Source organism: Pan troglodytes, chromosome 9, assembly GCF_028858775.2.
Source record: "Pan troglodytes isolate AG18354 chromosome 9, NHGRI_mPanTro3-v2.0_pri, whole genome shotgun sequence".
Classification (NCBI taxonomy): Eukaryota; Metazoa; Chordata; class Mammalia; order Primates; family Hominidae; genus Pan; species Pan troglodytes.
The window spans coordinates 96,534,020-96,561,714 of record NC_072407.2 but is presented as its reverse complement, the minus strand read 5'-3'; the positions used below and the strand labels follow the sequence as shown (position 1 = coordinate 96,561,714).

At 36.7% G+C, this 27,695-nt stretch overlaps 1 protein-coding gene across 2 annotated transcripts in view; it reads left to right on the top strand.

The window, feature by feature from the left end:
- Positions 1–27,695, top strand: part of MRE11 (MRE11 homolog, double strand break repair nuclease) — a 78,130-nt gene that overhangs the window by 32,134 nt on the left and 18,301 nt on the right. The window contains exons 12-16 of one of the 2 annotated variants that reach the window (XM_016921830.4): positions 4,249–4,349; positions 5,697–5,870; positions 8,958–9,020; positions 17,877–18,096; positions 19,421–19,504. In XM_016921830.4, the coding sequence (XP_016777319.1) occupies positions 4,249–4,349; positions 5,697–5,870; positions 8,958–9,020; positions 17,877–18,096; positions 19,421–19,504 (642 nt within the window). The remainder of the gene's footprint in view (positions 1–4,248; positions 4,350–5,696; positions 5,871–8,957; positions 9,021–17,876; positions 18,097–19,420; positions 19,505–27,695) is intronic. The other variant, XM_016921831.3, reaches the window with a different exon arrangement.

The window sequence follows — 27,695 nt, the reverse complement described above, 5'->3', positions numbered from 1 at the left end:
TTGCTTATCAGCTTAAGGAGATTTTGGGCTGAGACGATGGGATTTTCTAAATATACAATCATGTCATCTGCAAACAGGGACAATTTGACTTCCTCTTTTCCTAATTGAATACCCTTTATTTCTCCTGCCTGATTGCCCTGGCCGGAACTTCCAACACTGTGTTGAATAGGAGTGATGAGAGAGGGCATCCCTGTCTTGTGCCAGTTTTCAAAGGGAATGCTTCCAGTTTTTGTCCATTCAGTATGATATTGGTTGTGGGTTTGTCATAAATAGCTCTTATTATTTTGAGATACGTCCCATCAATACCTAGTTTATTGAGAGTTTTTATCATGAAGGGCTGCTGAATTTTGTCAAAGGCCTTTTCTGCATCTATTGAGATAATCATGTGGTTTTTGTCTTTGGTTCTGTTTATATGCTGGATTACGTTTATTGATTTGCGTATGTTGAACCAGCCTTGCATCCCAGGGATGAAGCCAGCTTGATATGGTGGATAAGCTTTTTGATGTGCTGCTGGATTTGGTTTGCCAGTATTTTATTGAGGATTTTTGCATCGATGTTCATCAGGGATATTGGTCTAAAATTCTCTTTTTTTGTTGTGTCTCTGCCAGGCTTTGGTATCAGGATGATGTTGGCCTCATAAAATGAGTTAGGGAGGATTCCCTCTTTTTCTGTTGATTGGAATCATTTCAGAAGGAATGGTAGCAGCTCCTCTTTGTACCTATGGTAGACTTTGGCTGTGAATCCATCTGGTCCTGGAGTTTTTTTGGTTGGTACGCTATTATTTATTGCCTCAATTTCAGAGCCTGTTATTGGTGTATTCAGAGATTCAACTTCTTCCTGGTTTAGTCTTGGGAGTGTGTGTGTCCAGGAATTTATCCATTTCTTCTAGATTTTCTAGTTTATTTGCATAGAGGTGTTTATAGTATTCTCTGATGGTGGTTTGTATTTCTGTGGAATCAGTGGTGATATCCCGTTTATCATTTTTTATTGCACCTATTTGATTCTTCTCTCTTTTTTTCTTTATTAGTCTTGCTAGCGGTCTATCAAGTTTGTTGATCTTTTCAAAAACCAGCTCCTGGATTCATTGATTTTTTGAAGGGTTTTTTGTGTCTGTATCTCCTTCAGTTGTGCTCTGATCTTAGTTATTTCTTGCCTTCTGCTAGCTTTTGAATGTGTTTGCTCTTGCTTCTCTAGTTCTTTTAATTGTGATGTTAGGTTGTCTATTTTAGATCTTTCTTGCTTTCTCTTGTGGGCATTTAGTGCTATAAATTTCCCTCTACACACTGCTTTAAATGTGTCCCAGAGATTCTGATATGTTGTTTCTTTGTTCTCTTTGGTTTCAAAGAACATTTTTATTTCTGCCTTCATTTCGTTATTTACCCATGGTCATTCAGGAGCAGGTTGTTCAGTTTCCATGTATTTGAGTGGTTTTGAGTGAGTTTCTTAATCTAGTTTGATTGCACTGTGGTTTCAGAGACAGTTTGTTGTGATTTCTGCTCTCTTACATTTGCTGAGGAGTGCTTTACTTCCAATTATGTGGATCCTTCCTCTGCAAGCTTCGTCTCAGAGGGGCACCCGGCTGTATGAGGTGTGAGTCGGCCCCTACTGGCAGGTGTCTCCCAGTTAGGTACACGGGGGTCAGGGACCCACTTGAGGAGGCATTATGTCCGTCCTCAAAGCTCAAACTCCATGCTGGGAGAACCACTGCTCTCTTCAGAGCTGTCAGACAGGGATGTTTAAGTCTGCAGAAGTTTCTGCTGCCTTTTGTTCAGCTGTGCCCTGCCCCCAGAGGTGGAGTCTACAGAGGCAGGCAGGCTTCCTTGAGCTGCGGTGGGCTCCACCCATTTCGAGCTTCCTGTCTGCTTTGTTTACCTACTCAAGCCTCAGCAATGGCGGACACCCCTCCCCAAGCCCACTGCCTTAGCAGTGAGCAAGGCTCCGTGGACGTGGGGCCCGCAGAGCCAGTCACGGGATATTATCTCCTGGTGTGCTGTTTGCTAAGACAGTTGGAAAAGCGCAGTATTAGGGTGGGAGTGTCCCGATTTTCCAGGTACCGTCTGTCACTGCTTCCCTTGGCTAGGAAAGGGCTAGAGAGCAATCATTTTTAAACCTGTGGATATCAATAAAGAAATGGAAGACTTTCTCTGAAAACGTTTTTTTTTAAACAGTCCTGCTAAGTAATAATATACACAGACTTTAGAGATTTACTGCTCAAAATACATATGTATTACTTAGTATGTATTATTAATGTTCAATTTTTGCATTATTAAGCATTTTGACCTTAAAGTATACAGTGATTTAGGACGACTTCAGACTTTGGGAATAAGAGTTGTTTCATAGTTTGATATTTCTGATGATCCAGGTAATTAATTTCCAATTAAATTTCACAAAAACTAATTCCCCTTTTTTTAGCATTTATAAAACAGGGTCATCTGACTGAAATAGTGCTTTTTCACAAGAAGTATTGGACATATAAAATATAGAGACTCTTAGAGTTATTGAGTCAGAGAATTTTCATAGAAATGTATGGCTGTTTACAAGTAAGCTACCTAGGTTTTTATGAGCCTAGATTTGATGGGCTTCTATTTTTACTGTCAAATTGTGACCAGATATTGGGTATGCTATGAATTCAACCTGAAACAATCATTCAGATATTTAAGTAGACATCGTGTAATACTGCTTTAGGAGGGGGAAATCCATATCAGAGAATTATATTTTTATGTTTTAAATTTTAATTAGTTGTTTCTTGATAATAGTTTACTTCCATTATGCAATAGATTATGCATCTATATCAATTGCTTGAAATTTTATTAGTGTAACATTTAGAAGAGAAACAGAATATACAACTAGAATATACAAATATCTTTCAAGAATTTAATCTATAGTGAGTTTTGTTTTAGTGATTTCTAAAAAATTTGTTTAAACCTAAGTTGCTCAATGGAAACAATGGCATTTTTGTGTGTTTTATTGAAAGCATTTTCTGTTGCATTGCCAGCTCTGCCACTTAACTACACCATGCAAATTACTAAACCTTTGCTAAGTTTTCTCATCTCTAAAATCAGGCTAAGGAGTGTACTGGTCTGATAGGATTGTTGTGAGGATTAGATGATAACAATGTATATAAATGGTCTTAACATAGTGTCTGGCATAGTAAAATGTAGTAATCATATTTGTTTGGTAATATTAACTCTCCTGCCTTGAAATTCAAAAAAGATTTTTGTTCACCTGTCCCAGCATTTGTCAAGAAAAACACCGAACATTATTTCTCTTTCCCTTCTAGGCCTTTTCTGCCTGAAATTTTTTCTCCCTATTTTGCTCAGTGAATCTTGTTCATTCTGCAAGTGTTGATTCAAATGACAGCTGCATTTGATACCTATACATGATTTTCTGCCTTCTTTGAGAAGAATTAATTGCTTTCTTCTCTATGTGTTATATTCTCGGGAGCACTTACCACTTTGTATTATAGTAATTTTTCTTATGGGCAGGGATCCTATCTTTTTACATGTAGACACTTAACATGCATTTACCTGACAAGGGTTATTGACAGAGCAAATACTGGATTCTGTGCTTCCTAACTTCGTACTGAGTGCTCTTTCTAGTCTGTGCCTCCTGTTTTTGAGACAATCATCTTGCTTAGTAATGCAGCAGAAGTGTATTAAACATACTTTCCCTTTGTCTCACAGGATTTTAAAAAGATACGTGCTCAAGGGCTGAGATTTAATTAAATTAATAATTTTAACCGTTAAATCAGAGACATTCTTAAGTGAAAGTGTTGTGTTGTGTATTGAGCTATGAGTACATGGTCGTGACTACCATTCATAGTAGAGTTTTATGCTACTACCTTGACGTCACAAGGCACCAGCAGTACCCATGATTGCTTTTGCATCGTCAGTGTAGCAATGATGGCAGATGGCAAAATGGCAAATAACATCTTAGGATTATTATGAAAGTATTTTTGACGTTATTACTCCCTGAATGGGTCTTGAGGACCTCCAGAAGTCTGTGCTTCACCCAGTGAGAACAGCTACAAGACACCTATCCTGGAGGTATGAACGAGAAATACTGACTGTGGGGAAAAGACCGTGGCTATTAACAAAAATGGCTTGTTTTGCCTCAAAATTTACCATGTTGAGCAAGCTGGCAGTTGATAAAGTTTGGCCTTACTTTCTCCACTGACAACTTGCAATGAGTATGCGCATTTTAACATTATGATAGAAGCTATTTTTTGATATACTTCTTTTTTTCTAGGAGAAGAGATCAACTTTGGGAAACTTATCACAAAGCCTTCAGAAGGAACAACTTTAAGGGTAGAAGATCTTGTAAAACAGTACTTTCAAACCGCAGAGAAGGTAATTTCTTACAGTTCACATTTCGAATAATGGCTACCTTATAGTAACAGATTTTAATTTAGGATATGTTTAGTTGATAGTTTAAACAAAATGAATCCTCAAAATGTTTCTATGAAGTAAGTAGGGTGACAATTAATTACATTCATTTGCAGTTGCTGCACAGCAGGGAAAATTAGTGTTTAATTAATGTTAGTTATTAGTACTGTTATTAATATAGCTGTTATTGTTGATGTTATTCTCTTTGTATCTCTGTTGCAATTATTAAACTGAATAATTTTAACTTAAATCAGGGACATTCTTAAGTGAAACTTAGAAGTAAGTAGGGTGACATTTACATTCATTTGTAGTTGCTGCACATCAAAGAAAATTAGTGTTTAATTAATGTTAATTGTGAATACCATTATTAACATAACTGTTATTGTTGTTGTTATTCTCTTACTTTATTTGTATCTCTGTTACAAAGATCTCAATCCAGATTTAGTTTTCTCACATTTGGATGTAATTTCAGAATTATTCTACAAACAAAGACAGCCACATGATGGTGAAGCCACTGAAACTTATGTCATAAGTATATGCCACTCTAAGATCCTCTGGTTGTATTAGTTTCCTATGGGTGCTGAAACAAATTTCCACAAACTTAGTGGTTTAAAACAACACAGATTTATTATCTTACAGTCGTGTAGGTCAGAAATCTTACACAGGACTGGAATCAAGGTTTTGGCATGGCTGTCTTCCTTTTTGGAGGCTCTAAGGGAGAATCCATTTCCTTACCTTTTCCAGCTTCTAGAGGTGCCTACTATGTTCCTTGGCTCTTGCTCTCCTATTATCTTCAAATCCTGCAATGTTGTATCTTTCTAACCATTTCCCCAGAGTTATTTTTCCTTCCAGCTCCCATCTGCCTCCCTCTTCTGCTTTTCAGGACCCTTATGATTACACTGGGCCCACCTGGATAGTCTCTGATACTCTCCCTATTTTACAGACAGCTGATTAGCAACCTTTGTTCCTCTTTGCCATGTATTCACAGGTCCCAGAGTTTAAGACGTGGACATCTTTAGGGGGCTCTTATTTTGCCTACCACGCTGGTTAATTTCATCTCTATTAATTATAGCTGCCATTTTTGGACTCCATATCCTAGCCATCAGGCCTCTACATTTCACGTGTCCTGTACTCCTCCCCCATTTCTGGTTTTGACTTTGCTTTTTCTGTTTCCTGATATTAGTAGGCTTAACTACAGCTGTTCACTATATTTTTTCTCTGGTAACATATTTGGTAATTTTCCTTGCTCATCTATAATTATTTTGTAAGGAATAAAAACTATTTCTGCATCCAGTGATGTGTATCTTACAGAATGTGCAGCTCTCACTGCTAACAGAAAGAGGGATGGGTGAAGCAGTACAAGAATTTGTGGACAAGGAGGAGAAAGATGCCATTGAGGAATTAGTGAAATACCAGTTGGAAAAAACACAGCGATTTCTTAAAGAACGTCATATTGACGCCCTAGAAGACAAAATCGATGAGGAGGTAAGTAACTAATTTGAGTGTCTAGGTCTATTTAAATAGTCTGTCTTTAAGAGTAGCTCTGAGATTTTTTTCTGGTAAATCACTATTTAACCTCTCTGATTTGTTTAGTTTTTCTCATCTATAAAATTGAAATGATAAAATGAAGGTTAAATTAGAAAATGTAGAAAATGCCTAGAACAGAGTCTTGCATATGGTTGGTACTAAAGTGTTTTGTTCCCCATGGATAGTATCTTCTCTTAAAGATCCTTTGAAAGGGCTTTAAAGTGAACCTTGTAGGATGGTAATTTTTGTTCATTTTAATTTTTTTAGTAAGTTTTGATTGAGATCTTGAATTTCATTTAGAAAATTTCTGCTAAGCAAGAAGCAGTGGAAAAATTACAGGAAAAGCTGTCTAGACTTGACTACATAGAAATTATAAATGTTTGCATATCACATTGTCAAAAAACAAAATTAAAAGATATTGACATGAAAATATTTGTATGTGGGCAGAAAAAAGTTTAATATTCTTAATATTAATGAGCTCTTAGAAATCTTAAAAATAATTAAACATTTGATAGAATAGTGAACAAAGGACATGAATAGGTGGTTCATAAAAGAAATATAAATAGCTAATAAGCATATGAAAATGGTGTTTAGCCTAGGATAATCAAAGAAACTCAAATACATCTTTTGTTTGTCAAATTGGCAGCAATTTGAGAAAAATAGTATCTAGCACACTGCTGGTAGTAGTATTACGTTTGAATAGCTTTACTGAAAAGCAGTTTGGCAGAGTATATTAAGAGGCTTAAGATTTACCCTTTAACTCAGCCTGGGAAATTTCCCTACGAAAATAGTGAGGTAGAGATTTGTGTATGGAGTGATTCATCTTAGTGTTGTTCATAGTGGGGAATAATTGGAAATGTTTCGATACAATAAATGTTGGTACATATACCATATAAAATTTTACACAGCTTAAAAATGACATTTTGGAAGAAGAACATGAGAAGATATTTCTAATCTAATGTTAATTGGGAAAAGAATTTCAAAGATAAAAAACTGCGTAGTATAATCTCAATTATTTTTATTTTATATGTAATTGTGTATGTTTATGTAAATAAAGAAAATATCCCAGATATACTATCAACAGTTATGTCAAGGTAGTTATATTACAGGGGATCACTTTCTCTATTTCCCAGATTCTCCCTAAGCAGAAGAACAAAACAATATTATTAAAAAAAAAAAAAAAAAAAAACTCATTCCCTTATTTTAGTGCTTTTGGTTAACACGGTTCTCTTAAAGCCTTATGGTGTCAATGTGTAACTAGTATTATTTAATACCAAGTACTTCCAGAGGTAGGACAGGCAGTTCACACTCTAAAACCATTCACTCTATGACTCTGGATGTGTTGGGTTTGCTAATTTATAGCATAAATAGATTTCTCAGGTACATACCAGAAATAAAACATAACCATCCCCACCTGGAGTGACATCATGACTCCTGAGCAGCAAAGTCTGTGTGGGGTGTGTGTGTGTGTGTGTGTGTGTGTGTGTGCGCGTGAGAGAGAGAGAGAGAGGGAGAGAGAGAAAGAGAAAGAGTGTGTGTGAGTCATGGTGGCTCTGACCAGACACCCGTGTTCAAAATCAAAACCCTTATTAGCTGTGTACCCATCATTGAGTTATCTAAACCCACCTATCCCTCAGTATCCTCATCTGAGGATAAAATGGTGATGATAATAGGCCCTCCTTCAAGGTTGTTGTAAGGATTAGAAGAATTAATCCATGTAAAATCCTTAGAATACTGTCTGACACATAGTGCCTGTTCAGTGTTCCCACTCTGACTCTCATTTCTCTTCTGTGAATGGCTTAGCACCTTTGGTATGCTACTTATCACCTAGGGCACGATTACATACTGTGTCATCTTTTAAAATATTGTTATTCTTGTATTTTTCCTCTACTAAATCATAACAAACATGCTGTTATTTCTTTCAGCTTAAGAAACAAACAAAACTCTCGATCCCATTTTCCTTTAGCTACTGCTCTCTGTTCCTCTTCTAGAGCAGAATCGCTTCAAAGAGTTTTCTGTATTTGCTGACTCATTCTTCTCTCTCCATTTTCTATTAAATCTATCCACTCAGGCTCCTGATCCCATCATTCTAGTGAAGCCGCACTTGTCAAGATCACCAGTGACTGCCATTGCTAAATCCACTGTCAGTTTTCTATCTTACATCTCACTTGACCTTCTTTGAAACATGTTTTTTATTGGATTTCAGGATACCAGACTCTTGTTATCTTCCTGCCTCGCTGGCTGCATATTTTCAGTGTCTTTTGTTGATTCCTCTAATTGCTCCAGCCTCTTACATTGGAGTCTTATTTGCTGTTCCCTCTCCCATATCATCAATTGATTATAGATTCCATGAGAGCAGCTTTTTGTCTGTTTTGTTAATAACTGTATTCTCAGTTTCTACGATAATATATGGCACATTGAAGGTGCTCAGTAAATATGTGCTGAGTAGATTATTAAATAAATGGGCTTAAAGAACGTATACATAGCTGTATAATAAGAGCCTTGTGAGCAGGAACCATTAAAAAAGAAACCTGTAGTCTCCTTCTTGATACCAGGACCATGCTCAGCAAACCTTCATGAGTTGACTCTTAATAAAAATGGATCTTCAGGGGCCACCCACTTCAGATCCCATTTCACAGAGCCTCCTGGATGTCTTGCAGCAAGGTGCACAAGAGTGATTTGCAATGTAATAAATATTTCAAGCCTTGTCAAGGAGATATTTTTGTTTTTAACTAGTTTACTGAAGTGTAATACCCATAGGGTATTAGAATTTTTCCTGTACAGTCTGAAAGACTTTTTCAGTGATGCGAAACATTTTGGCAGCAGGTAATATAATTTTGCTTCGGGTCAATATGAGTTTTTTTTTTTAAGAGTACATTGTGCAATTCTAACGTTAATAATTGGAAAAATATGATTTACTTTTGTGAGACATTGTTAAATTTGCAAGTTTTATAACATAAAGCATTTCTTAATTGTAGCCCCTTGTTTTATATTTACATAACTGGAATAGGCAACATGTTTGTGATTTACTCTGTTATGATCTAGGTACGTCGTTTCAGAGAAACCAGACAAAAAAATACTAATGAAGAAGATGATGAAGTCCGTGAGGTAATTATTCTGCTGCAAATTCTTGTGTTTATATTATCACTTTCTTAAACTAGAATAACCAGTAGGTTTAGTTAGAACAGTCAGTCCATAGGTCTAGGGGATAGGAGTGAGCTGGGGTTGGCTTAGGATGGCTGCTTTTGGTTGATTTCAGTTCAGCCTACAAATATTCTGCTCATTGCTCTTTTTTTCCCTTTTGTTCTTGTCTAAAACCTGTTTAGCAAGTGCAGTGACTCACACCTGTAGTCTTGGCTACTTGAGAGGCTAAGGTTGGAGGGGATTGCGTGAGCCCAGGAGTTCAAGGCTGCAGTGAACTATGGCTGCACCACCACACTCTAGCCTGGGCAACAGAGTGAGACCCTGTCTCTAAAATAAATAAAAATAAATAAATAAAACCCATTTAATTGTATGTGTGTGGGGATATATACAACAAAAGCCCCTATTACTCAAAATAATATCTCTTTGTTAGCAGAGCATCTTATAGATAAAATCTTATCTTACTGAGCTGATATTATTTTGGGCAAAAAAGAAACTTAAAGTGTTTTGGTTAGCAATGTTAACCATAAGTAAGCAAGCATGGGAAAATAGACAATTTCTATTATCTATTCTAAAATATTAAAATTAGCTTAAGCACCATCATCACTGTCTTCTCAGTCTCATTGCAGGTTTGAATCTACAAGTTAGCAACCATTTACTTAAATTTGGGGCCTCTACCTGGTACTTGTTGAATTTATGATTGAAATGTATTTTCTTATTTTCTGATTGCCCTTAGTGTTTTATGATTGCTGTCTAGTATTTAAAAGTTATAAACTATGTACTGTTAGTTTTGTCTTGATTGCTTTCATTCAGCAAACATTTTATATTGTCCCTGTTATGGGTTAGATATTCTGCTTTATATTAGGACTGTACATATAAAAAAGCTAAGGTCTGTATCCATAAGATTTTCTCAATTTAGTAGATAAGAGACATTTGTGTAAGGAAGATATTTATTGAATTATTTTTCCTTGGTGCCCATTTTATAAATGAGGAGACAGACCAGACTCAAGGTCATGGAGTGGGGCTAGAATTTGAACATATTTCTGACTCCAAGTGTAGACTTTCCTATCATCCTGTGTCCTATTAAAATTTTAGATTATTATAATATTAATTCGGTGCATTGCAAATGGATGGTTTTCTAAAAATGAAAAACTTCTAAAAGTGTCATGCAACACATCAGAATCACTGTTGAAATACTCATAGTTGCAACCACTGTATCTTTTACAGGTTGTTTTTTGGAAGCTAAGGAAAAGAAGCTATAGATTAGAAATGGCTTAACACGTTTATTATATTTCTATTTATCTTATAAGGTGCATTTAAAATAGAAATAGTTTGCCAAATTGCAAGAATAATGCTAGGAAGAAATGATTCCTGATTCTTAAATATCTAGCTTAAATTTGATTAACCCTTTCAATTTAACAGGGTACAGAAATATTTCTTTACGTTTGAGTGAGTTCTTCATATTTGAAGCCACAAACCTCAATTTTTCATTAAGCTTTTAAAAGAGTAAGAGTGAACGTCTTATACAAGGAAGGTGGGAGAGGCTGTGACAAATTTCATATGGGAGTTTTACAGAAGAAATAACTTACGAGTTCAGATATTCAGCTATATTTTAAGACTAAAATGTAATTGGGGCTTCCTAGGTAATTTTTCAGCATATCATAAGATATTATATATTTTTTCATTTTCAGCATACTATTTAGAACTTAGGTAATGGAGTCTGAAACTCTGCCAAGCTGTAATTCACAGCTTTGCAGAATCATTTGGCTTAGAATATGAATCCCAGCGCCATGCTTAAATTACTTATACTGACAAGCAAGACTATTAGCTCTTCTATTTGGAGAAAAAACATTATGCTTTAAAGTCTTTTAGGCTGGGCATTGTGACTCACCTGTAATTTCAGCACTTTGGGAGGCCGAGGCAGGTGGATCTCTTGAGCTCAGGAGTTTGAGACCAGCCTGGGCAACATGGCAAAACCCCATCTCTACAAAAAATACAAAAATTAGCCAGGCATGGTAGCTCCCACCTGTAGTCCCAGCTACTCAGGAGACTTAACTGGGAGGATCGCTTGAGCCCAGGAGGCAGAGGTTGCAATGAGCCGAGATGACGCCACTGCACTCCAACCTGGATGACAGAGCAAGACCCTGTCTCAAAAAAAAAAAAAAAAATCTTTTGTTCACATAGAAAAACTCTCAAATCTTTTCTTTAATGATAAATTCATATTTGAATAAAAGAGCAAACAGTAACCATTAGGCTTTGTGGGACATGTATGGTCTCTATCACATATTCTTGTGTTTTTTTGTTTGTTTGTTTTTTTATTAATGGCCCTTTAAAAATATAAAAACTATTCTTAGTCTTACCCACAGTCGTTAGTTTACCTGGCCTCTGATTTCTTATGTTCTACCTCAATTTGAGGTGGGTTGATACCCTCTTTCAAAATATAATACCAGGCACTATCAATAGTGAAGAAGTGACCCACAGAATGGGAGAAAATATTTGCAAATCATACATCTGATAAGGGATTAATAAGCAGAATATATTTTTAAAACTTCTAAAGCTCAACAGTAACAATAACAAAAAAACCCAATTTTTACAATGGGCAAAGGACTTGAATAGACATTTCTCCAAAGAAGCTTTACAAATTATAGCACATGAAAAGACACTCAAGATCACCAGACATTAGAGAAATGCAAATCAAAACCACAGTGAGATACCACTTCACACCCATTAGGATGGCTGTTATTAAAACACCATAAAATAACAAGTTTCGGCAAGAATGTGGAGAAATTAGAACCATATACATTGGTGGTGGGGATGAAAAATGGGTCAGCTACTGAGGAAAACGATAGCAGTTCCTAAAGTAATTAAACATAGAATTATCATGTAATATAGCAATTTCACTTCTAGGTACATAACCAAAAGAATCGAAAGCAGGAACTTATTTGTACAGCAGTGTTCGTAGCAGCATGATTCACAATAGCCGAAAAGTGGAAACAACCCAGTTGGTCATCAACAGATAGATGGATAAACAAAATGTGGTATGTGCATGTAATGGAATATTATTCAGTCTTGAAAAGGAATGACATTCTGATACATGCTACAATATGGATGAAACTCTGAAAACATTATGAGTGAAAAAAAACAGTTGCAAAAGGACAAATATTATATGACTCTACTTATATGAGGTACCTAGAGTAATCAGATTCATAGAAACAGAAGGTAGAATAGTGGTTACTGGGGAGAGGGAGGAATGTGAAGTTACTGTTGAATAGGTATGGAGTTTCAGTTTGGGATGATGAGAAAGTTCTATAGATGGATGGGGGGATGATTGCATAACCATGTGAATATACATAATGTCACTCTACTATACCTAAAAGTGGTAAAAAGAGTAAGTTTATGTTATGTATATTTCACCACAAAAAAAAAGTGTTTAACAGTAGGATAGTATATTTTCAAATCTCACAAAATGTATATGGAAACATTTTTGCCATTGGCTCTAGACCTGCACTCATGAGTTAAGCTCTTAGAAGTAATACATTCCAAAGATAACAGTAAACTCTGTTTTTCATAGGAAAGGTAGAGTTAAAATACAATTTGAATATACAATTTGAGATGATAAAAATGAAGATACAGTATTTAGACAAAGGGAAAATACAAAATTTAAAAATGATGGTTAGTAATTGATTCCCAGAAGTAATCATAATAGGGCATATTTATTTTAAATTTTGCTACATACTGCCACATTAGTCCAAAGATGTCTTAACTAGTTTATATTCTCACCATTAGTATTTGGGAGTGCTTGTTTCCTCACATCTTTACCATCGTGATGTATTACTGTATCTTTTGATCTTTACAAGTCTAAGGGGTAAGAAATTATTTCCTACTGTTGTTTTCAGTTCATACTACTTTTTTTTTACTAATGAGTCTGCCTAATTTTTATGTTTATAAATCATTTGCATTTATATGAAACACATGGTCATTTTATTTGGCCACATTTTCTCTTTCGAGTAGGGTATTGGTCTTTCTCTTTTTTTTTTTTTTTTTTTTTTTTGAGGCAAAGTCTCACTCTGTCACCCAGGCTGGAGTGCAGTGGTGTGATCTCAGCTCACTGCAACCTCTGCCTCCTGGGTTCAGGTGATTCTCGTGCTTCAGCCTCCCGAGTAGCTAGCGTGCGCTACCATGCCCAGCTAATTTTTGTATTTTTAGTAGAGACAGGGTTTCACCATGGTGGTCAGGCTGGTCTCAAACTCCTTACCTTAGGTGATCCACCCGCCTCGGCCTCCCAAAGTGCTAGGATGACAGGCATGAGCAACCGCGCCTGGCCGGGTATTGGTCTTTCTCTAATTGATTTGTAAGAGCACTCACTTGAACACATTTGTGTGTGTGTGTGCCCTCTCTTTCTCTCTCTGGATATATACACATAGTAATATAGCATATTTAGGGTTTTTTGACACATAAAGTATCCACTTATTCATCAGCTTATTTGTTTAAATCAGGAATGATTGGTGATTACATGGTTCTGATTTTATGAAGATATACATTTGGGTTTTTTCTTTCTTTGTTCCATTAATATAGTGAGTTATATTATTATGTACATAGCTTATTGACCCATCCTGGTAATATATCCATTACCCCCTGGTAATGGATATATTGGTCTTTCCATATGCTTCTGGAGTCTCTATTTGCTTTCATAATTATAAATAAGATTCTGTAATTTTCTTTTTGTGCACGCAGTTCTTTGTCAGTACTGTGTCATGCTGGCATTGTGAAAACAGTTTGGAAGCTGTCTTTCTGTATGCTCTGGCACTATTGAAATAGCAGTGGGCTTATCTGTTTTTTGAAAGTTAGGTAGAATTTACCTACGAAACTTTCTAATTGTGGTCCTTTTTTGGGAGTATTTTTCTTTTAATAATTTTCTCAAAATTTTCTTTGATAATTGGTTTGTTGAACCTGTTTTTTTCCCACCTTGGATCAGATTAAGTTATTCATTTTCCAGATTATTTAGAATTGAGCATTCTCTCATAAGTCTTGGGTCTTCCCTCCCATTCTTCTTTCTTTCTTTTTTTCGAGACAGGGTCTTGCTCTGTAGTGTACTACCACTCCCAGCTAATTTTTAATTTTTTTTTTATATAGACGGAGTCTCGTTATGTTGCCCAGGCTGGTCTGTAACTCCAGGGCTCAAGTGATCTTCCTGACTTGGCCTCCCAAAGTATGGGGATTAGAGATGTGAGCTTCTATACCTGTAGTGCTAGGATTAGCGATGTGAGCCTCTACGCCCGTCCCTCTTATTTCTAATGATGTATATTTGCGTTTTCTTCCTTTCTTTAAAGCTTTGTGATTTTTATTAATGTTATTGTTTTGTCCCAAAGGACCAGTGCTTATATTTATTCATTCTAATGTGTTTTTGTTTAAAATCTATTAATATATGGTTTTATCTTCATTCTAATACTTGGATAGGCTTTATTTTGTTTCTCCTAACTTTTTGGATACAGAATTAACTTATTTACATTTATTCTTAGCAGGCTATAGGCTTTCTTATAAGCATTGCTTTAGCTCTCTCATATGTTGTGATGTGCAGTATTCTTGTTATGATTTTCTAGATGTTCTGCAACTTTCATTTTGTTTTATAGTTTTGACTCTGGTTTGTTTTCAGGAGGCAGGTTTTTGCTTTATTATTATTAATTTTTTATTTTATTGCATGATGATTAGACAGTGTGATAAATTTATTTCTCCTATCAAAAATGTATTGAGATTTTTGTTTGCACCCTGTTATGTATCAGCTAAAAAGTTTCATGGGGTCTTGAAGTATATTATTAATTTTCAGTGTATAGAATTCAACATTTATCAGTTAGATCTATCTTATTAATTATGTGATTTAGATCATCTTTTTTCTCTTAAGTCTACTTTCTAAATGCATACAGCTGGTTCCTTTTATTTGTGGTAGTTATGTCGTATAAAATCACTTCCAGCACAGAATTAGCAAATGGTGAATCATTGCTCCTAGGGGAAATACAAAATTAGCTTTCTATGAGCCACTGATAACGTTTTTGTCAGCTGATCAATACATAATCTTTTTAATGTGTTTCTGTTTAAAGATACTGTATTTAACATTTGATTCATTAGCATTGAACTCATAGCTAGTAGCACTTTAACTTATACTTGAATGAAGTTTATCTAATATACCTTTTTTCTCCAGAAGTCATATTGCAGCCTTTTTGCATGTAGGAATGAACACTAAACATGTTGAGGGGGTCATTTTAAAACACCACATTACCAAAGCAAAAGTACAAAAATGCAAAAAATGCAATAAATATGTAGTCATGTGCCACATACAACATTTTGATCGATGTCAGACTGCATATCCAGTGGTGGTCCCATGAGATTATAATACCATATTTTTACTATATCTTTTCTATTAAGATATGCTTAGATACACAAATACATAGCTATGGTGTTATAATTGCCTGCAGTATTCAGTACAGTAACATGTTGTACAGGTTTGTAGCCAAGGAGCAATAGGCTATCTCCTATAGTCTAGGTTTGTAGTAGACTGTACCATTTAGCTTTGTGTAAGTACACACTATGATGTTTGCACAATAATGAAATCACCTGATGACACATTTCTCATGAGGCATCCCTCATTAAGCAATGCATGACAATCACAGAAAGGACACTTTAAAGTACACAAGTGGAAACAAGAAGGCAGAGTGGCTCATTGTTCAGCCTCAGCTGGGAATGTGTGTGTCAGGTAATTCAAAATATTTACCACTCTGCGTCTCCATAAATGATGCCAAAAGTATCGTGAGTGTTGATTTTTAGGGTTACAGAGAAATTTTGGCAAGTCGGTGAATTTGCAAATATAGGATTAATGAATAATGAGGATTAACTGTATTTCATGTGGGACAGGAAAGATGAATTGAAATCACTGTTGTTTCTTATATTTTTTGTTGTATTTCCTAAAGTGTTTTCTTTTTGCATTGTAATGCTGTATTGAACCCTGCATGCAGTGAGTTAGCTGTGATTTCACCTCAGCTGAGATCATCTCATCATGAAGTTGCCACTTCAGTCCCACTTTATGCTGCCTGCCTTGTTCACATCTCCTCATTTAGCCCTGGGTCTCCTTACTTTATGGTATCACAGAGCTTAGAAATGTTCTGGTCAGCTATTCTTAGACCCAGAACTGCCATTCCAAGCAAGAGAGACTGCTATCATGTCTTCTTGGGATTTATACATCAGTTTTGGAGAGCTGTATAATACCTGAAACTCTTCTCACCTTTCTCCCTTAGCTAGGTCAAATATTTATCATATTCATTAACTCTTCTTTATAGTTTGTGTGTTTGGGAGTTTGGAACTATTTTTTAATTTTATGGAAAATGTATTTTGTTTTTGTTCTCTTACTACCTTTTGATTGATTTAAGGGAAGATCAAGGCAAAATTGCTTTTATTTATATTTTATTTTATTTTTTGGTGACAGGGTCTCACTCTGTTGCCAGGCTGGAGTGCAGTGGCACGATGTCTTTTCTAAATGGATTCTTATCAAATTAAAAATGCGTGGCATGTTCTTGGTCCTAAGGTGTTTATTCCTTCTTAGGCTTAGGCTTTCAGTTGATATATTCTCCTTAATTCTTCCGTTTCTTTTCATTTTTTTTTAGGCAAGGTCTCACTGTGTCACCTAGGCTGAAGTGCAGTGGTGCAATCTCAGCTCACTGCAACAACTCCCCTCCCCACTGCTTCCCCCAGGCTTGAGCGATCCTCCTACCTCAGCCTCTCAAGTAGCTGGGACTACAGGCGCATGCCATCACACCTGGCTAATTTTGTTCTTTTGTTTTTTTTTTTTTTGTATTTTTGGTGGAGGCAGGGTCTCGCCATGTTGCCCAGGCTGGTCCCTAACTCCTGATCTCAAGCAATCCATCCACCTAGGCCTCCCAAAGTGCTGGGATTACAGGTGTGAGCCACTGCGCCCAGCCCTTAATTCTCTTTACCATAAATTTGTGAGAGATTGTTACTCATGTTTTTTTCTGATTATAAAACTAATTTTTTAGAAAAAGTGTAATATAGAAAATATGTAATATTCAAGAACAAAAAACAAAAGCACCCTAAAATATTAGTGCCCAGAGATAACGGCTATTTTTTGTAAGTTTTTTTCTTATTATTTCCTAGGAGCCGATTCTAAAAAGTAGCTCAAATGATGACAGTCTGTTACTGTCAAATGTGGCATTGAATTAGGGATGATTGCCAGTATTCCTTCTAGTTCTGAAAATTTTGATTCTGTAAAATTTTATTTTTCTTGGTAAACCTTTTCAAAGGGTCTCATTTTATAGGTAGTATGGTAGATTGATCTGACAGATAATAAGTATTAAATTTGATTGGTGGGGAGGTTCTCCTTTACACGTATATAAATATTTTTTGTTTTTATTTTTATTTTTGAGACAGGGTCTCTCTTTGTCACCCAGGCTGGAGTGCAGTGGTGTGATCATAGCTCACTGCAGCCTGTATCTCCTAGGCTCAAGTGATCCTCCTGCCTCAGCCTCCTGTGTAGCTGGGACTACAGGTGCATGCCACCATGCCTGACTAATTTTTTTTTTTTTTTTTTTATGTAGAGACGGGGTTTCGCCGTGTTGCCCAGGCTTGTCTCAAACTCTTGGGTGCAAGTGATCCTCCCGCCTCGGCCTCCCAAAGTGCTGAGATTACAGGCATGAGCCACTGTGTCAGCCTCCTTTATGTTTTTATAGTATGATTAGTTCATGTCAATGCCTAAATTAATGATTTGTAGGATGGTACATTATCTCGTTGTGTGTACTTTCTCCTTCTTCTCCCTCTTAGGCTATGACCAGGGCCAGAGCACTCAGATTTCAGTCAGAGGAGTCTGCTTCTGCCTTTAGTGCTGATGACCTTATGAGTATAGATTTAGCAGAACAGATGGCTAATGACTCTGATGATAGCATCTCAGCAGCAACCAACAAAGGAAGAGGCCGAGGAAGAGGTCGAAGAGGTGGAAGAGGGCAGAATTCAGCATCGAGAGGAGGGTCTCAAAGAGGAAGAGGTGAGCACTGAGTTCAGTCCTGTGCACATTCACACTTGGCAGTTGAGTGGAAAATACAGAATTAGATCTTGTCAGAGTTGAATTATAAGTTTTATTTCTAAAACACAGTTCTTTAAAAATCTATTTTTATAATATATAAAGACGGTCTTTAAGGCAGTTCTGACATGTGCCTTTTACTTAAATAAATTTTGAATGGCCACATGCACTTAGGGTTTTAATTGTTCTTAGCACATACCTTATAAAAGCTTCACTGTGTTTGTCACGTAGTACCTTTTGGATACATTTAATGTCGTATGTATTTTCACATGTGCAAAGTAATAGGCAAATATGAGTTGTTAAAGAAAACAGCTAAAAGCCTTTGGCAACAGGAGGAAAACTCCAGATCATACAATTATTATTTTTGTTACTGTCATAAGATACAAATACACATATGCTTATCAAGTAGTCTTTATAAAGTCAGTTTAAGAAAGAAAACTGCCCCCAATTTGATTCCTAAAACTAGTCATTAACATAGTCAACATTGTATTTACTGTGAGACTATTGTCATTGAATAGTTCACGCCAATAGAAATTGGTCATTCAGTGACTTTCTCACACATTATGTCAGTTCATCTCTAAAGATTTTTTAAAATTGTTTTTATTAAATATGCATCCATAGGAATTTTAAGCTGGTGAAATGAATATTAATTTGGTTTAAAATCTCCAGGGAGAGAAATCCTCATCTTTTAATGATGATTATTTTCACTATTCTTACATTTACAAAATTTTTCCTTAAAAATTTTTATTTTTGTTTTTTAATTTTTCTTGAGATGCAGTCTTGTCGTTGCTCTGTTGCCCAGGCTGGAGTGCAATGGTGCGATTTCAGCTCACTGCAACTTCCGCCTCCCAGGTTCAAGCAATTCTCCTGCCTCAGCCTCCCAGGTAGCTGGGATTACAGGGGCCCATCATCATGCCAGTTAATTTTTGTATTTTTAGTAGAGGTGGGGTTTCACCATGTTGGCCAGGCTAGTCTTGAACTCTTGACCTCAAGTGATCCTCCCACCTCTGTCTTCCAAAGTGCTGGGATTACAGGCGTGAGCTACCACGCCCAGACTATTTCCTTACATTTTAATTGGATAAATTAAATTGGATAAACTGAAGTGTGGCCTAAAAGAATAGTCTCTGAAAATTGGTCAGACTCTAGATGTTTGTTCTTATATATATGTCTGGCTTTTTACAGACAAACTATTTGACATAAGTTTATTTAGCTTTCATTTTTTGGTGTTGTATGAAATAAACCTTAGCTGCTGATAGGCTTGTACACTGACTGTTCATTTTTCTAACAGCACACACTGGTCTGGAGACTTCTACCCGTAGCAGGAACTCAAAGACTGCTGTGTCAGCATCTAGAAATATGTCTATTATAGATGGTGAGTATAGACTGCAAGTGATTATTTATAAATTCCAACATTAGAAAGACCAAGGTAATCACCATTGGTAGCCCTTATTTGTGTTGCAATCATTGGGAAGTTAAAAGGGCAATTAGGATCACAGGATAAATATTTTTTAAAAGATCTTTGCTATGCATTAGAGTTACTGAAGAGGGTAAGCTTTTAAAATTATGTTTTATAGGCCAGGCACGGTGGATCACACCTGTAATCCCAGCACTTTGGGAGGCCGAGGCAGGCAGATCACGAGGTCAGGAGATCGAGACCAGCCTGGCCAACATGGTGAAACCCCGTCTCTACTAAAAATACAAAAATCAGCCAGGCATGGTGGCGCATGCCTGTAGTCCCAGCTACTTGGGAGGCTGAGGCAGGAGAATCACTTGAACCCAGGAAGTGGAGGTTGCAGTGAGCCAAGATCATGCCATTGGACTCTACCCTAGCGACAGAGAGAGACTCCGTCTCAAAAACAAAACAAAACAAAAATTATGTTTTATAATTTCTTACTTTCAGACAAATGTTGTTTCTGTTTGGCAGAGAGACCCTGGAAACAGGAAAGTGAAGTAGTTGGTCACTATATGGACAGTGGTCGAAAGAGAGAGGAACTGTCTCTACTGTTTCCTTGCTTCCCCCATACTGCCCTGTCAGTCTCTGCTTTCCATATAGAGAAGTCATGTGACCTATATTTAAGAGAAATTATGGCTAGGCCCTTGGAATTAATTTGTGTATATCCTGTGGTCTAAAAATTGGCCTCAACTTAAGGGGATCTGTTTAACTATTTTTAATATTATAGATGATGAGATCAGCCTAAAATGTTAGTCATATTTACAAAAAGTATGCATTAAGATAGGTGGTGATACTTTTTTCTACCTAGCATTTAGAATATATTCATATGTATATTATTTATATTATCAGTTATTTGAGGTTATCGTTTCACTTTTATAATATTTATAAATATTAATTTATTAAATATAATATTTATAAATATTAATTATTAAATATTATAATTATAATATTTATAATCTTATAGCTAGGATTAATTGTTGACACACTGGGGAGCTGAACTAATTCTCAGAAGATGAAGTTTATCAAGGGTAATATAAACCACATTTATGTCCAAAAGGACAGCTGCACAAGTAGAGTTGTGAGAGGTATGTGAGTTTTAATAGCAACCCAGGTGAAAAAGACTTAGGTCAGTAAGAGTTATGCAGGCATACCCAACTGTCCAAATCTATTGATATTTTAAACAGCATTTAATGAGTCTTGCAGAGGTGTCCAAGGGAGAGAATACAGTCATGGATTCTTAGTTTCTGTTTCTGGTTGGGCCAGTAAAGCTCTTTTCTCATCCCTCTTTTCCTCGTATCACTAGCGACAGAAACTAAAAACCATGGATTCAGGCTGCTAAAAGCCTAAAACAAAAGAAAACAGAACAAAAACAATAACAAAATGAGGTGGGTTGGACAAGCTTGCACAGCAAGGAAGTTCTCCCTGTGTACTAAATTGGCCATAACATGCCAAGGATACTGTACTCCTCTTTGGAATTATATTTCAAGGAGACTGTCAACTATATATGATCATTCAGAAGAGATACCAAATAATATAAAGAATGGTTGGCCAGGCGCAGTGGCTCATGCCTATAATCCTACCACTTTGGGAGGCTGAGGCGGGCGGATTGCCTGAGCTCAGGAGATCGAAACCAGTCTGGGCAACAAGGTGAAACCCTGTCCCCTACTGAAAATACAAAAAATTATCCAGGCATGGCGGCGTGCACCTGTAGTCCCAGCTACTTGGGAGGCTGAGGCAGGAGAATACTTGAACCGAGGAGGTGGAGGTTGGAGTGAGCCGAAATCATGCCACTGAACTGGGTGACGGAGCGTCTCCAAAAAAAAAAAAAAAATGGTTGAAGGAACTTAGGATTTAGGATATCTAACCTGGGAAACATTCAGATCTTTATGTAGATTATGTTCTATCGTGTAAAATGTGGAATGAATAGATTTGATCTGTTTAGTCCCAAAGGCAATGCTTTTTAATCTATTTTGGCTTATGGATTCTCTAAAAATCTGATGAAAGCTATGTCTTCTCTCCTTAAATAAGTACTCACATGCAATTGCACCCAATTTCGAAGGGTTCAGCCACTCCCATGAAGCGCATTCGTGTTTTCCAGCTTAAGAACTCCTGGCCCAATGGGGATGGATGGGAATAGCTAGAAACATACTGATTTAAGTTTCTCATCTGATAGAATGGACCTGGAAGATTTAAGAACAACTTTGTTCCCCTGTTTTATATGTGAGGGAACTAAGCCAAGCAGTTTTGTCCTGAGTTGATAAAACCACTAATAGTAGCAATAATAGCTAATATTTATGAAACTGCTTGCCTCTTAACAGGTCTGTGGGGTAGGTACTTACTATATTATTTCTGTTTTACAGAAAAGGAAACAGGCTTTAAAAAGATAGGTAGCTTACCCTAGATCTCATAACTTGTCAGTACCAGATCTGGGAATGATCTCATATTCTCTGCACTCTACAACCAGTAGTTGACCACTGTACTAGTTTCCAGAGCAAGGTAAGATTAGAGACCTAGCTACTAGTTCTCCATAGAATAATTTTTGCATTATACAGAATAACCTATGTAATTAATATAAAGATGGACTAATTTGCCTTGGAAGTAAGTATCACTCCATTAAAGGAATTTTCAACATTTATCAAATGACAGCTGACATTGAAGAAAAGATACAAAATCAGGTTGATTAAATGACTCTTAAACCTTACAAAAAATTCCATTGCTATATTTTTACTCAAGTATTATTTAGTACTTCAGAAGAGCTAGCTAAGATCCTTAGCTTTTTGCTTCACAAACATGTTGTCTTTATTGCCATTTAGGAAGTGGTATCTGGAAAGATGCTCTTCCATTCTTGCTAGGTTTAATATAAAAGCAGAGAGGAAGAAAGAGAGAAAAGGCAGCCTGGAAAATTGTAAAGGATTCATGCTGAGTTCAACCTTGCGTTCAACAAATGACAGCTTTGTGACTTGACACAAATCAGTCACTCTCCTAGTTTGTGTAGATATGATTGGAAATAATAATCTCTATTGTATTGGGTTATTCTGAAGATTAAATGATCAAAAAGCCTGGCACAGTAGGCATTTATCAAGTGTTCTTTTAAAAATGAGAAAACAGGAACATAGAAAAAGAGTGAATAAAATAATGAACACTTCCATGTTAAACCACCAAAATTGGTTAGCATGCAATCAACAGAGTCATAGATGTAGATTACCCACCTTTACCTTAGCCCAAATCGTCTTTTTTTGTCCTGTCTTGTTTTTTTTTCTTTTTTGTTTTTGTTTTTTTGTGTCCTGTGGAATCCAGTGTCCTGGCTTGTTTTATGTTAAGCTTTCCTTGACTCCAGTGGGTAGAATTCATTACTTAAAGTGAGTCTTTGAGTTTCCACTGTAATTAAGAAATCAGATATCAGTTAAGCTTGTTGGTTTTTGTTTTTTAAAAAATAACCTGTTTTTCTCTCAGCTTGCTGTTTTTGGTGTTCTGCAGTTTCACTGTGATGAATCTAAAGATGGTACTCTTGTTTATCCTGCTTAGCAATTATTGGGCTTCATGAATCTCTGAACTGCTATCTTCCGTTACTTCTAGAAAATCCTTAGCTATTATCCCTTCAGATATTACCTCTATGCTATTCTTATTCTCCTTCTGAGTCTTCAGTTAAATAATAAGACCTTTTTACTCTCTCCTCACATGACTCTTGTATTTTCTGTTTTCTCTTTCTGTGCTACATTCTGAATAATTATTTCTGATCACTTTTTTTTTTTTTTTTTTTTTTTTTTTTGAGACAGAGTCTCTCTCTGTCGCCTAGGCTGGAATGCAGTGGCATCATCTTGGCTCACTGCAACCTCTGCCTCCCGGGGTTCAAACAATTTTCCTGCCTTAGCCTCCCGAGTCGCTGGGATTACAGATGTGCACTACCACACCTGGCTAATTTTTGTATTTTTAGTAGAGACACGGTTTTACTGTGTTGGCTAGTCTGGTCTTAAACTCCTGGCTTCATGTGATCCTCCTGCCTCGGCCTCCCAAAGTGCTGGGATTACAGGCATGAGCCACCTTGCCCAGCCTATTTGCTTCCTTTAAAATATGCTCTGTCACTTTTAATAGTTTTTAGAAGTTTTCTGAAGATATTTTTAGGCCTGTTTTAATTTTTTGTGTGTACACAGTAAGGACTTTTTTTATTTTGTATCTAATAACCTAGTGTCTGAATGTCTTTGGCCTCTTTCTGTTGTCTGTTTCTGTTGGTTCTTATTTATGGTGACTTATTTCCTTCCATGCTTTGTTACTTACTGTCCCTAGAAAATTATCAACAGGAATAATTTGAGACCTTGGATGAAGCCATCTTCCTTCAGAGAAGATTCACGTTTGTTTCTCTAGGTTTGTAGGGCACCACAAGTCTTAGACCACTTTGAGCTAAATTTGAGGGTTTCTTGGACCAGTCATTTGATACGTACTTGTAACTGAAATGCAGGTTCAGTCACTTGCTGCTTGCAAAGTCCAATTAACAAGAGCAAGGTGTGGTATAAAGAAAGTGACTTTTTATTCCAAAGCTAACTTAGGGGAAGAAATACAGGCTTCCTACCTTAAGGGTACTGCTTCCCCCTTTGCAGCAGAAAGTGGACTCTTTTAAAGGGGGCCTATCAGGAGTGGCATGCAGGGGAGGAAGCGAGCAAGTGGGGGGTTTGCATTCTAGTTTGGTGTCTTATCTACCAGGCAGTTGAATTGGCATCTTCATGGGTAGAAATAGGCTATAAAGGTGGCCGAATACTCTAGGTTGGTGAGAGTTTCATAGCAGGACTTTGGGTTGTAAATTGACTGTTATCTCTAGAGGCAACCGCCTGGTGGGTGATAGTTCAACTCTGGAGCTTCCAAGCACATAGTTAGATGAACTCCCCTTTTAGGGAGTCTCTGATGAAGAGGAAGTAAAAGACTATGGTTGCATTTCTAAAGAACTAAGTAGAAAGTGGGGGAAAGGAGAAAAGAGAGAGAAAAAGTAATGAACTACCTCTTAGAAAAAGGAGGGTACTCAGTTACATGCTTATGAAATCCTGTTTACCTCTGCTTCTCTCTTCAACCACTGGGGCTCCACCTTAGGAAGGGAAATGCATCAGGGTTTTCACTTTGGGCAGCCGTGGGCTGTGATAGCCCTCTCTCTTTTTCTTCAGGATTCTCAAAACCAATGTTAACATTTTCCCAATTGAAAAGTGAACTCAGGGAAAGGACTCTGCTTACCTCTCTGAGTTCTAGCTTTTCTTCAGTTTTGGCCTGGTAATTCCTTGGTATGTGATCAGCTCTTCAATGCCATTGAGAATTTTTTTTTTTTTTTAATGTTTGAGGTACTAATTTGGATTGTTGTCAGCAGAAGTGAGTTTGAAGACAATGAGAGGTCATTTTGTCTGAATAACCTAGCCTGCAATGACTGTTACCTATTGACAACATAGAATAAAGCTTCTATTTGTGTAGAAAGACTGGAGACCAGTTATGATGCCTTAAAAGTTTTACAGAATGGCTTGACTAATTTTTTTAAGGAAACAGTATTCATCTATGAAAAGAGGCTATGTAAATAAACTAAATACGAAACATCAGATTTCCTGAATTATGTTGTAAGCAAAAATCTTATTATGGTACCTTTTGCAGCAGAGCATGATGGTTAAGAATGCAGGCTCTGGAGTCAGGTCCATTGGATCAGTCACAGCCAGCTCTTTACTGCTGGCTTAACACCCTTGCACTGTAAGTGCTGTGAGAAAGGGGTCTGCATCATTCCTCCTCATCACTGTATCCACTGTATTTGGCACATAACATAGTAGATGCTTGTTAAATACTTGACAATGACTGAGTAAAAATTACTTGGAGATTGTGTAGCATAAGGGTGAAGACCATGGTTCTAAAGTCAGGAAGATCTTGGTTTGGATCCTGACTTCTCAATTTTACTAGTTGTGTGTCCTCCAGCAAATATGTTAAGTTTTTCATCTTTAGGAATGAGTGTTCTCATCTGTAGGATGGGACAATGATTGCATCCACCTCATTGCATTATTTTGAGGATTAATGAGAAAATGCATGTGAAGTATCAGGCAGTGTCTATGCATATTAAGCCCTCAGTAAGGGCAAACTGGTGTTATTCTACGAGCATCAGATCCCTTAGCTATAAAATTTGACAATGTTGTACTGACTTCAGAGTAATTATATTAAATGAGCTTAAGTATTTACAGTACTGATCACAGCACCTGGTAAAAATGCGATAGATGATAGCTGTTATTAATATTAGTGGTAGTGTTTTGTAATAAGATTATGAAGATGAATATTATATGAATCATTGGTCTAAATTTGTCTTTTATCTAATTGATTTGATATAATGGTTTCGCTAACTTAACTGATTACCTCCAGTACTAGGCCTTTTTTTGAAAAATGAACTGATTTTTTAAGTATAAATTTGTGAAACATTTTTATCAGGTTGGATTTGGTGGGGTTTTTTTTAAGTCTCTGACAGAATACCTGTGAAGTAGTAACTATACTTGTCATCACTTTGGGACAGAAGCAACAAATTAAGACTGTAACTTCTAGATCTCTGTTTTAAATGGAGGAGTGAAGAGATAAATAAAGGTCAAATTCTCTTATAACAAGGTCCATGGAGTATGGAAATTTATTATTGTGCTGCAATTTCATTGGAAAAGATAAAAATTACACTTGTAGCCACAGGAGTTGTAAATAGGAGTTGACAGCCCAGATTTTTCCATTGAAGTTAGTCAGCAGACTATAGTGGCTAGGTGAATAAAAGTACCTCTGAAGTCACTGCCTTTACATTTCATTTATACCACTGTGGGTACCACTGCTGCTACTGTGTTTGCTACCCAAATAGCTACATGTATTTGAATGCTTTCTATCTGCTAGACACTTCCTCTTACCCTCTCAGCAGTTTTCTGCATGAAGTATTAACACTGTTTTACAGGCGAGGAAATTGAGTTTTAAAGAAGCCAAGGAGCTTGGCCATAGTCAAGCTAGTAAGTCAAAATGAGTCTAACTCCAAAACCAGAGCTTTTAACCACCACACTTTATTGTCTTCCTAACAGAACATATTGCTTAGTTTTCTGATAAAATTATTTCACAACATCACTCATCTTTTGCCTTCCAGTGGGATAAAAAGAAAGGTATCTTGTTTTCTAGGATCTCAGAGTTAAAGGAGTCAGTGAATAAATACTGAACAGAAATATTCTTTGAAATCATCATGATCACTGGATTTTTTATTCAGTTGCTCTGTCTAGCCTTTTGAGTAGAGTAGGATGTGAAAAAAGTAACTGAGTAAAGCAGATAAGAACACTGTTTCTGCCTCTCGTTTCTCCTCTTAGATATTACAAGTTTGGGGACAGAACCTAGAATAGGAAACGTGCAAACACAATAAATTTAGGTTAGATAGAAAGATTCGTTAGTTTTCTGACTAGGAGAATTTGGACTTTGCAGGATTTTTTGAGTATTTGTTTGTTTTTCTGTGCCCTATTTAGTTTGTGAGTTATCTTGGGGAAGATATTTTTGATATTAGCAAACTGGTAAGGCATAGGAGAAAATAAACCTAAATTAGACGTTTGAAATTTATTGTAGGTTTTGTTTTGTTTTGTTTTGTTTTGTTTTTTGAGACGGAGTTTCGCTCTGTTGCCCAGGCTGGAGCACAGTGGCACGATCTCGGCTCACTGCAACCTCTGCCTCCTGGGTTCAAGCGATTCTCCTGCCTCAGCCTCCCAAGTAGCTGGGATTACAGGCATCCGCCACCATGCCTGGCTAATTTTTATATATTTTTTAGTAGAGTTGGGGTTTCACCATGTTGGCCAGGCTTGTCTTGAACTCTGGACCTCAAGTGATCCGCCCTCCTCAGCCTCCCAAAGCACTGGGATTACAGGCGTGAGCCACTGAGCCTGGCCTTATTGTAGGTTTCGATGTCAAGGAAAAAGAAAGGGAAAGATAAAGAGCTAGCTAAACTTCAAGTATCTAACCAAGTTTAAAAGGAAAAAAGGTATGGATACAAAGGAATTTTTATCATAGAATGCTGTTTTCTAGAATTCTCCTCTGGAATATTTCTTAGATATTGAATATGGCTACTAAGGTAGAGGAAAATGAGAAACTACTGGAACCCCAT